This window comes from Contarinia nasturtii, unplaced genomic scaffold (assembly GCF_009176525.2).
Source record: "Contarinia nasturtii isolate CC-2019 unplaced genomic scaffold, AAFC_CNas_1.1 Cnas_scaffold_129, whole genome shotgun sequence".
NCBI lineage: Eukaryota > Metazoa > Arthropoda > Insecta > Diptera > Cecidomyiidae > Contarinia > Contarinia nasturtii.
This window is the reverse complement of record NW_022197486.1, coordinates 12,449,223-12,466,094: the sequence shown is the minus strand read 5'-3', so window position 1 is coordinate 12,466,094 and position 16,872 is coordinate 12,449,223. Positions and strand designations below refer to the sequence as shown.

At 31.3% G+C, this 16,872-nt stretch overlaps 3 protein-coding genes across 7 annotated transcripts; 1 reads left to right on the top strand and 2 right to left on the bottom strand.

Moving 5' to 3' along the window:
* Positions 1–600: 600 nt before the first annotated feature.
* Positions 601–6,065, bottom strand: LOC116347823 (3 beta-hydroxysteroid dehydrogenase/Delta 5-->4-isomerase type 2). 5 transcript variants are annotated; one of them, XM_031778586.1, is made up of 8 exons: positions 3,800–4,106; positions 3,683–3,730; positions 3,466–3,517; positions 3,182–3,289; positions 2,579–2,743; positions 2,075–2,326; positions 1,699–1,851; positions 601–1,538 (listed from the first exon to the last, which is right to left on the bottom strand). In XM_031778586.1, exons 3-8 carry the CDS (start codon positions 3,503–3,505, stop codon positions 1,087–1,089), a joined length of 1,170 nt encoding a protein of 389 aa, XP_031634446.1. In that variant the 5' UTR covers positions 3,506–3,517; positions 3,683–3,730; positions 3,800–4,106; the 3' UTR covers positions 601–1,086. The 5 variants fall into 5 exon arrangements, with proteins under 5 accessions (XP_031634446.1, XP_031634424.1, XP_031634433.1 ...); XM_031778564.1 differs by lacking the exons at positions 3,683–3,730; positions 3,800–4,106 and adding an exon at positions 5,725–6,065; XM_031778573.1 differs by having other exon boundaries at positions 3,575–4,106.
* Positions 6,066–9,535: 3,470 nt separating this feature from the next.
* Positions 9,536–13,380, bottom strand: LOC116343010 (protein rogdi). Its single transcript, XM_031770876.1, has 7 exons — positions 13,301–13,380; positions 12,086–12,157; positions 11,845–11,976; positions 11,602–11,759; positions 11,369–11,489; positions 11,032–11,241; positions 9,536–10,543 (listed from the first exon to the last, which is right to left on the bottom strand). Exons 1-7 carry the CDS (start codon positions 13,334–13,336, stop codon positions 10,475–10,477), a joined length of 798 nt encoding a protein of 265 aa, XP_031626736.1. The 5' UTR covers positions 13,337–13,380; the 3' UTR covers positions 9,536–10,474.
* Positions 13,381–13,634: 254 nt separating this feature from the next.
* On the top strand, positions 13,635–14,365 carry LOC116343021 (28S ribosomal protein S21, mitochondrial). The gene is made up of 2 exons (XM_031770888.1): positions 13,635–13,737; positions 14,019–14,365. Exon 2 carries the CDS (start codon positions 14,031–14,033, stop codon positions 14,289–14,291), a length of 261 nt encoding a protein of 86 aa, XP_031626748.1. The 5' UTR covers positions 13,635–13,737; positions 14,019–14,030; the 3' UTR covers positions 14,292–14,365.
* Positions 14,366–16,872: the final 2,507 nt, after the last annotated feature.

The window sequence follows — 16,872 nt, the reverse complement described above, 5'->3', positions numbered from 1 at the left end:
AGAATAGTCTAAATGGTATAATGAAAAAGTCATTTACCTATTAAAATGCCATTCCGTGTGTATAATTACATCTTGGTACCGTTAGTTAGTTACCGACAACAATACGGCATATTTCATGGTTATCGCATTTTTTCATCTTCTGAAAATTCATATCACGTACGTATTGAGAATTATTAATTTTTGGGCCATCGCCAGTCACAAACATGCATACACACACACACACAAAACACGTAAGAACACTGTATTATTAAATCAAAAATAATGAATCGGTCAAGTGCATCGTTTGCACGTCTCTCACGTTCTCAAAGAAAAAAATCATCTTGGCCAATTGTGATTAGCAATTAGAATATGAATATATATATATCATTTCAATGCAGTGAATGTATGACATATAGTATGCGCAAACGCACTGTTCAGAGATATGCATATACGGTTGAAAATATGTGATCCAGGTTTGAAGGGTATATTACTTTAATAAAATTAAAAAGACACCATAGGACAGACAGATCTTATAAAAACAGACTTCGAAATATTCTATTGGCAGAGTCTTACGTTGTTTGTGATGCTATAAAATTAAAATAATTCAAAACCAGTAACGAATTCGTATTTTGTATGTTTTATTTTAATCTGTATTGTATCATTAAATTTATGTATAAAAAGAAAGGTATAAAAAGAAAAATGTTGGGTGATGTGGTTAACCTCTGAATGTAGTCCAAAAACATTTTCAACATACATGCATTTAAAAAACCAATAAAAAAGACAATTAAACTTAAATTGTTCAGCACCACAATATGAAAAGCAGAGCATAAAATCGTCAATGACGAAGACGATCACCTTTACCAACCGCTGATTATTGCTTGTTTGCATTTATTGAAATCAGTATACTAATATGAACTTTGGAACGATGCCTGAAAAATGAACTAAGCACTATTAAATGATTGCACTCGCTGAGCTGTTGCGTTTCTTCGCAATTGCAATTTTATGCTCTGATAAAAAGGAAAATTTATGAATCGGTTTTAATTTCACTAAAAGAGGAAACAAAATGGAAAGAGTTTCTCTCTGTATGTGGCCATTAGCTGATTTGAATTATTCAGCTTTTTTGGATGTGTTATCCTTGTTGAAGTAGGATTTATACCATTTTGCATACCATTTTACACTATCGTCTAGTGAACGTTCTTCATTGTAAAGTGGCTCGTAATCCATGTGTAGTTCGGCTCTTAATCGGCTGTATTGTAATAATGAACCAGCATATGCTGCCAATGCTCTTGGCTGAAAATTGAGTTTTGTGCCAAAAATGGGATTCAACATCGAAATAATGATTTCTAATAAAATGGCCAGCCAATAGCCGAGCAACGATGGCAATGACCACGACGTTGGTCGAATGTTAAAGGCATCGGTGCGACGAGACATTCGTTGGCAAAATCGTGAAGTATCTTCAATGGGAGTGTCATCGGTCACAAATACCGGCAAGCCAGCGATGTTTTTCGATGCATTTTTCAGCGTTTCTTTTGCACGAATATGTGCCCATGCAGCATTTCCTATTGAATTTTGTTGTATTGGTCATCGTCGTCATCGTCGTCGTCATTGTTGTTGTTTTTGCGTATTTGTGAAAAGTAATACCATACACATTTTAATCGATTGAATTTTGCTCAAATGAAAAGAGAAATTTTCGATAACAGATTTTATAAGTTCACTAACCGACATAAGTCATTTGATGTTTTCCACCCGCGCCCAATACTTTTGGTATAATGCCTCCAGTTTTCTTTGTAATTTTGGCCAATGTTGGAAAAAAGTACGGATCTTCTTCGCCATACAATACAGTTGGACGAATTGATGTTGTTATGAGTTCACCTGCGGTCATCATAAAATCATGAAGATAAAAACAATAACAGAATACAACAATTGAGCAAGCAAAAGAATTGATAAACCGGTTTAAACACACACAAAAAATCAAAAACCTTGAAATTTCGCTTCGAATTTCATAATAGCTCATCGAATAATATGAAAAACATATATATACCGTATACGGTATATTCAATGCACATGTATTTGTCATATATTTTGTTGTATGTACCTGTGCCATTTGCTAAGTTAGTTCCATTTGCGCCGAGAACAATCTTTTCAGCACGATGTTTGGTCACCGAATAGCCGGGTATGAGAATATCTTTATCGGATGTTACTTGCTTTGTTTTGCTTTCGGTTAGATTAACAACAACGGCAAACGGTGCCAATCCCAAATATGATGTCAATGTAACAGATGCGCTACTTGTATAAATTAACCTTGGCACATTGTGTTTGATGCACAAGTTTATTATATTTTTTGTACCTTTAACGAACAAAAATTGAGAAAAGAAAATGCGGGTCTTTGATAAAAGTTCTACAGATTTCAATATATAAGTAGCCAGTCCGTTCTCTCTGGATTTTATTTTCTATCTTTTTTACAGTTTTTACCGTCGACCTCATTATATTGTAATGTTAAATGTTAAAGTACTTTGACAAACAGCTGTAACTATCACAACGAATGAGGGCTTCCAACTTGCACATTAAAATATACATACAAACAAATAAATGGACTTACCGTTCACATTAACGCGCTCGAGTTCATCGACGTTTGGTGGAAATTGGAAATTAATGAAGGCCGCACAATGAAACACCACATCAACATTGTCGAACACTTCTTCAATTGCTTCCGTATCGCAAATATCACCCACAATGGTTTTAATGGGCTTCGTTTCAGTGTGCTCTTTAAACAAAATAAATGAGAATTCGTCAATTCAATATTCGTTCTACTGGATGAGGGGGAAATGTAGGGAGGGATAGAGGCAGAGATAGAGAAAAAGAAACTTTAAAATGCGAAGTTTTCATTCATTGCTTCTTGACATCAACACTGACACATATTTTCAACCATGATATCGATGACAGAGACAGAACGAATGAATGATGAAAAAGTCTCTCATAAAAATCAAGTAACTTTATTCAACTTTAATTACTGCAGATTTCATATTGAATTACCATGATTCTTTAGGGGGAGAAATGAGCAAAGAGAAAAAAGAGCATCCGAGTGTCAAGAAGTTGACTAACGTCTTGACCTTTTTTTATGTATACAAATTCTTTTTTATACTTTTGCAAATGGCAAATCAACACGATAAACTTCCAACTGCAATAAATTGTGAATACGTACTCAAGTTATTTCTGTATGGTTTTAAGTCGATGATGCGAATCTCTTTGACATCATCGTCATTTTCCTGCAAATGTTTAACGATGTGCTGGCCAAGAAAGCCACTTCCACCTAATCGAGAAAAGAGATTGAAAAAAATACGCAAAGAATTCAAAAACTTTTATTAATCAAACAAAATTTCTCACGAATGCGACATTCAATTTCGCTTTTTCTTCGTATCTTCAATGATTCTTCCAAAAGAATTAAATTAAATTTTGAGCTAGCGATTAACATGAAATGTAATTCACCTGTAATCAGTACAACGTCTCCATTTTTGGCCATTGTCATTCTCTCTTTATTCTGAAATTAGACACACACAGAGAAATGATAATAATATCAAAAAAGAAATCAAATCACTTGTTTTCGGCTAAATTGTCATTTTTTTCTCTATTAAAATTCCAGCGACCACACAACACAGAGTCGAACATTTCGATTCATTGATTTCTTTTCGTCATTTTTCCGCACCAGATGAAAATCAGCATCGCAAATAAAACGTCGGGGTCAAATTTAAATCTATGATATTTTTAATATCTTATAATGCCGTTCATTCAACAAAGTCTAACAAATTCACAAGGATTTTACCTTGTGATAAAATGATTAAGGTGATGGTTATCTTGTAAATTCTTAAAGATGTCGTGTGATTGATGCAAGGCTAGAAGACACATTTACAAGAGACCGGTCCCCAGCTCGAATAAAATACAATTAACATTATGCGGATAATCAAAATCGAACAACAAACAAATTCCAATTGCATCATTTAAATGTTATCGATGTGTATTATTAAGTCTAATGATCATCGTTAGCTTTGAATGAATGGTTAAGAATGGTTGAAAATGGTTAATTAACTTAACTTTGATTAAAAATGACGCATTCGATTTTCTATGTGGATTTCGATTATTATTTCAAATTAAAATGACACATTTTCTATCAATTAATAAATGAACTTTCATTAAATCTCGGACATTGAGCATATAAAAAATGGATCGCAAAGAAGTGAAAAAATACACACACACACACACGCATAGATACTCTCGAATCTCGATTTACATTTATGCCCGTTAGTTTGCGCATGCAGACATATACCCGCATTCCGTGTTGACTGCTATTATTATTGTTGTTGTTCATTCACTTTTGCATTTAATTCGCAATTGGTTTATTCGACAGCTTCTCCGATCGGTTCTCCATATACGTATGTTGCGTCAATTGCTCGTACTCGTTTCATTCTAATGAATCAAAATGTTTTGCACTGAAATGTGATTTTGAATGTTGTTGCTTGAAAGTTAAGCAATATGGTGCAATAGAGAGGAGCAAACACCGTTTCAAATTCGTTGGCCAATAAAGATGATGAAATTCCAAAAGTTTACAATTTTTTTTTTCTTTCGACGAAACCATTTCGACAATGCAGACAGACCTACGTTTGTTTGTAGTAGAGGAGAAAAAAAACATGCATAGTAAACTAAATCGATTTCACTACTAATATCAAAATTAAAATCTCGTCAATGTGAATTTATTTTATTATCGAATGCAACAAAATGAAAACGAAGCCATAGAGTAGACGAAAGAAACCGAATGGTTTGCTCCATCTCAATTTTTCAGTAGTTAAAAGTACTGCATTGGCGGTTTTTTTATGATTCGATTACGGTTCACATCATTTACGATTCACATTACATTTTTCAATCAATTATTCGTTTCATTGAATCACTGTTTTCAGAGCTATAAACAAATCATTCCACTTGATCTAACAATTATTATTGTTATTATTAGTTCACATTCGAGTGGTAAGAGTGAAATTTTATGAACGGAGAAAATAATGTTGACCACAAAATGAAGAACGAAGGAAAGAACAGCAATTTTTGATTGTAAAATCAATGGAGAAACCACAGCAACAAAAATTAAATTTCCACTTTGATTTTTGTGGATATTTATGTAAATTAGACAACAAACGAATGGAATCCAGCTTTTAATACGATTCAATAATAAGAACTTCGCAGTGAATGAATAAATTTTTATCCACATGACTTGCTGTTCTCAATTATGTAACCGATTAGTGATAATGAAAATCAAATCTGTTCGAACTTAAAATTAAATTTAATGAACATGGACCAAACTATGGGATTTACACTGGAATGTTTTTTTCCCTAATATTAAAAATGTTGTATATGATCGAATTGTTTTGCCATCGAATTACCGATTTATAATCGAATCACGGAAAAATATATTCTTTTTTTAAATCATCGCGTACTTATAACTACTCATGTCAATGGTGAATTTTATGAAAATGTGTCGGTATAATGACTTTCCTACCAAACTTCATTCAGAGAGAAAAAAAAACTTCACAAAAAAGTTCCACAAAAACAAATTTTTTCCCAATAGCTGATGCCTTTTCTTCACTTCTTAGAAATATAATTATTTTGTTTAACTGTATTTAAGTTCTTTATTTTATCTCCTTCCCCAAAAAAGTCACACTTAATATTCCCGTTATAGTAAAGTGATAAGAGATGTATCACCTGTTTTTTTTTTTCGTTAAATTTTTTGGTTCGTCGCCTTAATTTTTTTTTTTTTTAAATTCTGGTCGAGCACGTGTGTGACACAGCGCAAATTAACAAACTGATTTTTTTCGTATAAAACTCCCAATCGATGGTCTAAATGAAGTTGTTGTTTTTTGTATGTTCACTCTTCGTGTGTCGTTGATTGCCTATTGATGTGGCCAGCGAATCGCGATCAACTGGTTTTCGAGTTGAGCGCTTGTTGTTTCACACACATTCGTTGATGCACGTTGATATCTATTTGCGAATGTGCGCGCGAGCGAGCTAATAGCGGTTGTGTTTTTTTTCGTTTTGGTTGCGATTGCGACTTAAGATTGGTTTCTGTGGAGGGCAAACAAAACTCTTTGTGCTGAAAGCGAAAGGTAATTCCAAGACATTCACACAAAAAGTGTGAGCTATGTGTATGATTTAGTTAGTTTGAATGTTATTTTTTTAATGTTGCAATAGATAGATTGTAGTTGTTGTTGTTGTGATTTTTTTGTTGTTGTTTGACTCATTGACGCATAGTAAATTTTCAACGATGTTAATATTGTATATTTCAACATTTTTGGCGTTTTTCTTCTCGGTATATATGCGTGATGTTTTTGTTGTTTATTTTTGCGAAATAATAAATGTATTTTATGCGTGATGGCTACGGTACTGCGATTATGTTGATGATGAAAAGAGAAACTGGTTTTTCATTTTGATTTAATGATTGATATGAATCGTTATAACTTCGCTCATTGAACAATGCACTGTTCATCATTTAGTGTTGAACTTGTTGACATGGTATATCAAAACAATGCTAAAATTCTATTGTTTGAACCGGTAATAATAAAATTTAATGAAGCAATTTAAGCTGTACATACAAGAAATGAAAATGACTCATTATTTAAATGTCGGTTGTTTTTATTTTGGTCGTTCGGTCGCGTGGAACGAAAGTGTGATGCGTTACAGCATGTTCTCTGTTGACGATGAAATGCAGCGAATAAAAAAACTGAGACAACATTTATAATATGACGAAATGAAGGAAAAGAACAACAACAGCAATAATCGGTCGGGTGCACCGAACAAGTGTTGCCATTCATTTGCCATTTCGAACAAATGCCAAGCATTACAAAAATGTATTCTTGCATTCGTTGACATCGTTTTTCCCCTTCTTTATTTTCATTAAAGAAACGACAATTTCGAAAGACAGAAATTCAAATCAGATTTAATTTTGTTTGTTTGTGTTTTTTTATTGATAAATATGGAAAACAACAAGTTCAGTTATGTTATGTTTCATTTTATTTTGCATTAAGTTTTCAATTGAATTTTCAATGGTTTTTTTTTATTTTATTTTGTTTTCAACGCGGACAAATCTATGGACTATTTTATATGTATCAATTCAATAATAATACTATATTTTGTATTTTACTCCATAAACATGTTTCTTATTGTCATCATAAAGGTTTTTTTATCATTTAGTTTTCGTTATAGTGATTCCCTAGGTGATTCCGTTTGCATGTTAACATATTTGTTGTTGTTGTTTTTGCCTTGCACAGAATTTTAATTTCAATTTCATTTTTATTTGTTCCAAAAGGGTCTTTTGCCGTTCAATTAAATTATGTAACTTCTCTCGCGAAAATTTTGTTCCAAAATTTGCTATTGCTTATTTTTTTTTTTAAATCCAATCCAAATATAATATAATTTATATTCATTTTTCTTCGGTAATGCATACATAGTGCAACGCTTTAAAGTGTGTCGTCAATATTTGTACGCAAATGATAATGTATTAGTAAAACATTTTTCCATAATATACACTCAATGACAAGAAAAGAAACTAATTTTATAAATTAAGGTGAAAGACTACATAACAACAGACAAATTGTGATTTATTAGAAAATGTTCATCAATTTTTTTAAATCTCGATTAAATCGATAATTAACACGCAAAATATTATTAGTAATCACCGAACTGTCAAGCAAACTCGGCAGTTTCGTGTTTAAATATAAATAGCTCGAATTAAATGGTTAGAATATTAATATTTATATGAATTGATGTGCCATCATGTTTGGAATGATTTGATGAAAACCAATAAAACGAACAAAAAAATACTTTTTTTTCCTTATTTAGAATATATACTCAAGGGTACAATTATGTCTACGGTGATAAAACAGATCTATTGAAGAAAAAAAAAAACAAATATTTCATAAGCATTATAATTTGGAAATGAATCGGGGAAAAATTGAAAGGTTTAAAGGAACATTTGCGTTCCATTAATATTTATTAATTCACTTAATTATTTTTGTTTTCTTGAAATATGTAATATTATATTTAAATGTGTGTGTGTGTGTCTGTGAAACTATTTTCGTTCTCGACTTGAATAAGAGCACTTTACACGCCACATGTGTGATTTTTTTTTTCTTCGTCGTGACAGTGTGACGAAATCGGTTTGATACTAGAACAAAATGTGTATAATTTTACAAATTTTAATCACTAAAATAGACACCTAATTAATTTGACATTTTATATAAATTTTAAGGGTAAATTCAAACAACACGTGCCGACGAATGACGACAAATGAGTTAAACCAAAAATAAAACATGCTAATGCAAAATGATAATTTAATTTGATATCCAAATGCATGTTGTATATATATACCAATTATTTTCCAATTATACATCACTTTTTAATTGAATAAATTTGTTAACATTTTTTCTCCATTTGGGGTGGCACATTTTCCCATTCAATGATTGACATATTAACGTTTTATGTATGATTTTGTATGTGTGTGTCTGTTATTGTTTTGTGCTTTGGCGTTTATTCACATCTTTTTTTTCATGCTGACAGCAAATTGTTTTAAACATTCGAATGATAAACCATAAAACATATACGTTGCCATCAATAATACCTTTTACAATAGTATAAATATCCATATGGAAATTTTCCATTTAATTTGATGAATTACGTATTAATTTCGATCATTTTGTCGGTTTGAATCATGATTTTTGTAGATCATTCTATTGATTTGAATGGTTTTAAAAGTGTTATCGATTTTTTTTTATTGGATGACGGATCTCATATAATTTTGTGTGCACTCATTTTGGTGTCACAAAAAAAAAATTATTGCTTTATTCTCTATTTGATGAAAGCAAATGTGTATCGGTGTATATTTTCATAACATTTTTTTTTTGCATAATCACAATATTCCGATATTTTATGAAAATAATATTTGATTTTTTTTCCATATTTTAATCGAACTCTCTTAATTTTATTGGAAACGAAAATTTGTTGGAAAATTGTGTTCGAGAGTTGAAAGTTCAAAATGAATTTGTTTAATATGAACAAAAGCGAGATACAAATATTTGGATATGAATTTCATCATTCGATTGGAAAATTAATTTAGTGCGTACTGTTTATTTACAAATAAAAATAATATAATGAATAAGTAAACAAAATGATTTATAGTGTCGCGTGTACCAGTTTCTTTGTTTGTTTTGGATAGAATAATAAATAAACTCAGCTTATTTTACCAAAAATACCCTTATGGCTATTTAAAAAAAAATGTCGTGCGTATCATAGTTACACACACGTAACGTTGTCTTGCGTTCACAAAATCATTTGTAAGTACAAACACAGTGTGGAAAGGAAAATGTGGTTTGGCCCCCCCAAAAGATCCATCCAAAATCAACATATACATTACTAGCCAGCGTCAAATGAAATGATTTTTCTTTTGTTATTGTTGACATTTAATGTGGATTGTTATAAATTTTGATTAAAATTTTGCTAACCACTAAAAATAATAATGTTAAAAAGAGAAGAAGAAAAAAGAGTGCGGACAATAACTTTTTTTCGTTTTTGTATGTACAATAGTTTGTCAATAAATAATATTTAAATAGATTAATAAAATCATAAGTTTCTGCTTTTTGATTTGCATCAAAAAAAAAAAAAAATAATTATAGATATATATGTACAATTTGCTTACATAAGTGTTTTTTTTTTGTTTGCTGGTTCGCAAATGAATGATTAAGTATGCGATGCGATTTGCATGTGCTAAGTGTGTGTTCTTTGTGTGTGTATGTTTCTTATGGATTCATTTTGTTTTTCTTTAAAATAATATTTTAAAATAAGTTAATTGTGGATGATTGACATCCAGCATGATTTTCATTTGCAATGCGACTGGTTAAATTTGTCTGAAGTCATAAACAGTGTTCATCATTGGATAAACATTTTTTTTTTTTTAAACCGCATTAGATCATTTTATGATGAATTTACGCTAATCTCAAACAAAATAATGACCATCTGACATTATATTTCTTTTCTCGTTACTATTATTTTGGTATCGACTTGGTTTGTTCAGATCATTTTGTTTTTCTCCATCTCTCTCTCTCCAAATCCATTTAAAGGTTTCAAGCACATTGTATTTTGAGATTGTTCAATTCTTTTTCCGTTTTTTTTTTACTTTAACTTAATCTATGATTTCGTTCTTTGTTTTTCTTCTTTTTCTGTTTATTGTTCAATACCATAATGTTGTTTTGTTGTAGATGATGTATGTCAACAGCATTTCCTTTAATGTATGCCAACAGTTTCTATTTTTTCTGTCAATACTCGAACTTTGACGGTATAATTGATAACCGAAATAAAAAAAAAAAAACAAACCAGAAAAGATTTTCTTGGTTTGCATCAATATATAACATCCGCGTTCTGCAAGCTCTCTTTCTTCCACAATCTGGTTTCGTTTTCATTGTTTTCAGTAAGATAGAGCTGACGGTGATCGAGATCCAACTGTAAAGTCTTTATACTGAGAAAATACCGATATCTGAAATACAAAAACCGAACAGAAATAAGTTTATGTTTATTTTTTCATTGCATTATTTTTTTAATTGACATTTTTGAATGAGTGAAAAAATAGATCTGTTCGCGGATTTTTATTGTGTTTCAACAAAAAAAACGTCACATGCATCTATTCTTTGTCTGAAAAAATATTGTTTCAAATAATATCATTCATAATACGTTCATAAAATATAGATTGGTGTGACGCAATAAAAAAAACTATCTTCTATTTCATTCCATCTTATTATTTTTGCATTCATAATAAAATCTTGCTCTGATAATAATTCAGTAGCAAAGTCTTCGAGAATGGTATTGAGATTGAGTGTGAACAAGTGCGACCCATTTTTCTTGTATTTCAATTATTGTTCACATGCTCATACTCATTTTGAAATAGTTTTGATGAATTAAATGTTAATAATTATATATTTGTGATAAAGAAAAATGATGATTGAATACATCAAATGAATAACATACTTTGTCTTTTAATTGCTGGCACAATTGCAGCGCCACGGTAAACAATACCAAGACTTCATTTAACCACGGTACGGAGCATTCGGCTTGAGAGGAATCGAATTTCATAGTTCCCTGAATGTTTGTCAATTGATACACAGCAAAAATCAATTTATGGCTTTGTAAATAGAAACTGATTGCCAAATCGTCTGGAAGGTTGGGTGCCAATGATTTCTATATTTATATGTTTTTCCGTACATGCGTTACGCGCAATTCGAGAATAAGTAAGAAGAAGAAAAAAATCATCATCAAAATAATTATTTAAATTGAAAATGCATGACTCTGAATGAGTTAAATTTACCATGTTTCTACTTTTCATGAGCTCGTCGATCGGTTTCTTTTTGGGAATGACTAGTGATGTTCGACCACGTTGTAATGCGCCCAAAATATTGCTCAAAATGTGTAAAACTTCGTCAGATGATCTGTAAATAGATTCGATATGTGTTAATTTTGTGAAATGAACGTAGAAAATGTTGAGAAGTGTTAATTTTTATTTAATGGTTTTGTTTTTATCGTCAAACCAAAATTACTCACTTAAAATGATACGAGCTGTCTACATTGTCTATGTGATGTATGGCTTGTTGTAGATGATTTGCTGCATCCTGTACTTGTTGAAGCTTCCATGGTGAATCTTGATTGATGGATGTTCGTTGAACGGTATTTTGCGCTCTTTGTACCTTAAAACTAATGTCCTGTGACATGTAACAATGGTATTTAAAAAAAAAATAATGTTAAACTTTATTCAATAAAAACTCGATTTTATATTCAAATACTTACAGCATGGGATATACTATCACCCGTCAATGTTACAACACACTTCAAGTGATCTTGTGGAACGGTCAATATGAACTTGTCCTGTTTGCGTCCATCGTTGCCATACAATGGCACTGGAAAACGATGTGCACATTCCTAGTTAAATAACAAAAACAATAGAGAATGTGTCTCTCATTAGATGTTTGTCAATTCAAAAATTGTCGCTGTTGCATTTGAATTGAATAATATGCGATTTTGTACTTACCACAAGAAGTGTGTGGAGATTCTTGAGAACTGAGTGTACTTCGACATGAAGCACCCACTCAAATTCTATTTGCTGTTCGATTGCAATAGAGAGAGAGGGAGAGAGAAGTAAACAAAATCAATTGGATTTGGCACGGAAATGAATTCAATTTTGACAAGAATACACAACAATTTGACTCAATTGAGTTGAAAATTACAATTGCATCAATTTCATTCGATTTATTTTCCCTGGCCACAGGAAACTCATTCAATTTGTAATTGCATTCAATTTACAATCGATTTTACATTTTTACATAGTTTCTATGCAGCTTCATTTACGCTTCAATCAAATACAGTTATTCATACGCAAAAAAAAACACCATTCAAAACTAGTTTGGCCGAGAAAAAGACTCAAGACGAAAGAGCGAGAGCGAGAGAGGTTGTGAAAAAGAGTGAGAGCATGAAATTAAATTTCAGACCGACGACAATGTGACATTGGATTGCGTAAGTTAGCGTTGCTATTTTCCTCTCTCTCTCTCTCTGCCCATTGACATTGTTTCTTATAAACACGATAAATTAGCATTTATCATCATGACCAATTTATGGCAAACAATATTATTCTATATTGTCTTTCCGTTTCGTTATCAGTCATACAACAAAACATTTTCAACGGCATCGACATTTGAATAAACCTTTTTTTTGTTGGACTCTGTTTTTCTCGGCGTCTGCTTTTGCCTCGATCGCACTGAATTTTAATTCATACATATCTTAATTTGTATACAAACGGATCCGTTTGAAATACATTGAAAATTGACAAATATACAAGCGCATGGGCTCTGTATTCATTCTCTACATTCTCTGTGTTTGTTCCATTTGTATATATCTTTGCATCGCCTCTTTGTCTTTATCACTAGCGAAATGATTATTTGTTTTTTTATCGAAATAAATTTTAACAATGTACACAAGATATTGGTCGATATACAAAAAAAAATCACGCACACAAACACAGTGGAATGAAAAAAAATAATACAAACTTCAATGCTAGCAACTAAAAACGTCTAATCGATTCGAATGAGTCAGAACTACTTTTTTTCTCCTGATGATATTCACACCAAACTGAATGAAACCATCGGTATTAATTTGTTGCACTTATTCATTCTTTATATGGCAAATGAATAGATATCAAATAAATCGGTGATTTTGTTTGAAAAATTACGAAAAAATTGAATTTACTTACGAGGTTTTTAGCCTCCTCTTTCTCACCGTCAGCCATCTTTATTGAAACAACCAGCACAGACGTTTATCACTTGTCAAAATTGCAGGGCTGTCACATACACCCAAAACAAGTGTCAATACACATATACAGCAGCAGCAGCGCACATTCAAATTCAGCAGTACATTCGATAATTTTATTCACAATTTTATTTTCTTCATTGGAAATACACGCAATGTCTAAACGATATATAAAACCTTCTACTGAATAAATGAAAATTTAAGAAAAATCCCAATTCCAATAAGAACTCTCGTATATATTCAACTACTCAATTCAGCCAAACCAGCTGAACTGTCAGATCGGCGTGAGTATTGTGTGAACACGAGCTTTGACAGGTCGTGCGTACAATGTCAAAATTCATATGGACTGCTCTAATACTGTGTGAATAGTTGCAACGAAATGTAAGTTTTTCTTTTAATTGAACAAATATATTGAATTTCATTGATAAACAAATTGTTGGCTTGATTATTTTGGTATCAAAACTATTTTGATTAATGAGATTAGTTTGTGACCACACATCATTCATTTAATTTAACATTTTGTTTCGGAAAATATGTATTTAACCTCACTCAATTTGTTTATGGAATTTCTAAAAAAAAATCCAATTTTCCCACAAAATGTTCAAATAACGATGTGATATCAACGAGTTTAAGCAAATGATTTCTTTCCTTTTATATTTTAGCTCAACATTAAAATGAGACACGCAAAATTCATATCACGTACCGTTTTGGTAAGAAACAATAATATTGAGCAAGCGACTTCGTTATTGAATAGAATTATGAGTCGTGAAGGAATGTTCGACATTCATCGACGCAATGAATTCTATGAGAAACCATGTCAAACACGACGACGCGTCAATTATGAACGTTGCAAAGCATTCTACAACGAGGACATGAGACGAAAAATTCAATTTGTTTTGCGAAAAAATCGAGTCGACCCTTTTCCGGGATGCTGAACAAATGGCATTTATGTTAGACACAAAAAACAAATAGTTTCCATCATACAAATAAAATAATAGAATAAAAAATATTTGGGTGTGTGTCTATTTTTTTTACATTTTATACATTTGTTTTAAGGATATATATCCACATGGATATTCGTAACTTGTGTCGGAAATGAGCAAGTACGGCCTTTACGTAATGATACTGGATTGGTAGAGAAACGTCCGTTTCGAGAAATTTTCATTTGAATTTTGTACGAAATAATATTTGACCTAGAGTTTGAACCAATTTTATGGAACTTTGTGACTTAGCTACACAAAGATCTCGATGCCTTAATATATGTCTACATCGCAAATAGTGAAATTCAGGGGCTACAATTTTGCATATTTTCTTATATTTATTTATGGGTAATGTGTTTTCGATTTGTCTTCTCATTTGACTGAATTTTTATTTTTAATAAATTAAAAAAATGCCGTTCCAAATGATGGTGAAACACAGAAGTTTTTTTTAGTCTCCAAAAACTCTAAATAATATCTTAAAATTGAATTTAAAAAATTTGACTTTAATGTTAGTCAATCTCTACGACGCAAACCTGGCTTATTTTAAATAACAAATATTTCAATTTAAATACGAAATAAAGAATGAGACGAGTGGATTCATATGAATAGAAGATAACACCGTATTCCTTGTAATATATTTTTTATAAAGAATCATGATCCATATGAGTTCAGCAATAAGGTAAGATCATTTGTGATGAGTATCTCTATAACCAGACATTATAATGAGATATTTTCAGCCAGATGAATCAGCTCCGCCAGATATCGTCAGGAGCCTAGGGGAGAGAAACCAATGCTAGTTTTTCTAGTTTATAGCTAATTTACTAGTTTTTAGCTAATTTACTAGTTTATTGCTTGAATAATCTAATAATGCTAATATTTCTTTATGAAATTGCTAGTTTTCTAGTTTTTTGTTCTGTCAAATGACAATCAAATGATTGTACTGACACAATGAAGTATTTTGACGTTTAGTTGTTCAGACATATTTTTATGTGTTTTGAATAATTATACACTTATAATAGTAAAAATTAGTTTAATTATTCTTTTTTAACACAAAATCGTGCAAAAATACTTGTATCTTTCAATAGTCGACTTGTAAAATTGATTTAGTTACCAAATCATGGCACAATATCAAAATGGCGGGTCAAATAATTTTTGCTAGTTTTTTTCTAATTTTCCTAGTTTTTACTTGAAACAAAAAAAAACTAGCTAATGGTTTCCGTCCCCTAGTCAGGAGCTGAAATGGAGTGAAAACAATAGAAGTGATTGTTATGGCTATATAATTACACTTACATTGCTACAATCACTATACAATCACTTTTATTGTTTTTACTCCATTTCAGCCCCTGACGATATCTGGCTGAGCTCATTCATCTGGCTGAAAATATCTTTTTATAATGTCTGTCTATAACCAATGGTCACTGGTAAAACTTAAAAAGGTAAAATACATCTAAATGTGATTCGTTCTTTCACATCTCAAACGTATTTTATTTTCAATCGTGGGTGTTTCAATAAAAAATCAGTGCTTACATAATATTTCATCGATTTCATTTTACAATTCCGAAAAAAAGAAGAATCGAAAAGAAGACTCAAACTTTGAAGAAAGAATGTGATCGTTAGTTGCTCGATTAAGTGCTACGAGAAAGACGCGGAAAAATAAAAAATCCAGGTCAGGTAATGGGGATCGCAAAGAAGTTGCTGGTCCATCAAACGAGGAATCTCCGCCGGATATATTTAAATTGAACATCCATTGCTCTTACGAAATATTTGAATGTTTGTCATTGGATGACTTTCATTCATTCCGTCAAACATGCAAACGAATGAACAAAGTGGCCGGCGAATATTTCAAACGAAATTATTCATCGGCTCCAAATGAGTGCAAAAAGGATGGCATATATACGGATTATTCCAAAGATGGTGTCGAAAATGGACGGATTCAAATATCTGGTTTCAATCAATTAATTCCATGCATTTCGATCTATTCCATCGATATCGATCCATTCCTTTATATTCATCGCCACATCAAAGAATTTGTGTCAACTAAAAATATTAATTTTGCGGGTGTCAGTATTGAAAAGTCAAGAACAAAGTTGATCAAACAGTTGTTATCCAAATTAGAATCAATACAATTCCGTTATTTTTGGATTAAAGGTGACATATATGATAAAATATTAAAATACTGTAAGAATTTAAAAGAGATTTCTATTCAAGATGAACATTGCTCAGGATCCTTTTATTTAGATATGTTTTTGAATCATCAGTATCCCAAGCTTGAACGAATAAAAATAATACCTACGGAATGTTGTCAACTTAACGTACTGAGAATATTTCTCGAATATCATCCAAATTTGCAGACATTTTCAACTAGCTGCAAGTTTTTGTTGTCCAACAGTGATTCATTTTTATGCTCCAAGACAAAATTGGACATATTGGAACTAGAAATAGCTGCTTTCTGTCCATCCGAAGATAATGATACGATTTTGAGTTGTTATTTCAAACTAATAAATCAACTACACGAACAGGGTTTTTATAAACGACT

Excerpts from the sequence above, each read along its gene's own strand:
- LOC116343010 (XM_031770876.1), bottom strand. The coding sequence starts at position 13,336 with ATGGCTGACGGTGAGAAAGAGGAGGCTAAAAACCTC. Across the intron at positions 12,158-13,300 it reads AAGAGGAGGCTAAAAACCTC|CAAATAGAATTTGAGTGGGT; the intron begins GTAAGTAAATTC and ends GCAATCGAACAG. Across the intron at positions 11,760-11,844 it reads GTGATAGTATATCCCATGCT|GACATTAGTTTTAAGGTACA; the intron begins GTAAGTATTTGA and ends TACATGTCACAG.
- LOC116343021 (XM_031770888.1), top strand. The coding sequence starts at position 14,031 with ATGAGACACGCAAAATTCATATCACGTACCGTTTTGGTAAGAAACAAT.
- LOC116347823 (XM_031778564.1), bottom strand. The coding sequence starts at position 3,505 with ATGACAATGGCCAAAAATGGAGACGTTGTACTGATTACAG. Across the intron at positions 1,852-2,074 it reads TAACTTAGCAAATGGCACAG|GTGAACTCATAACAACATCA; the intron begins GTACATACAACA and ends TGATGACCGCAG. Across the intron at positions 1,539-1,698 it reads ACATCAAATGACTTATGTCG|GAAATGCTGCATGGGCACAT; the intron begins GTTAGTGAACTT and ends AAAATTCAATAG.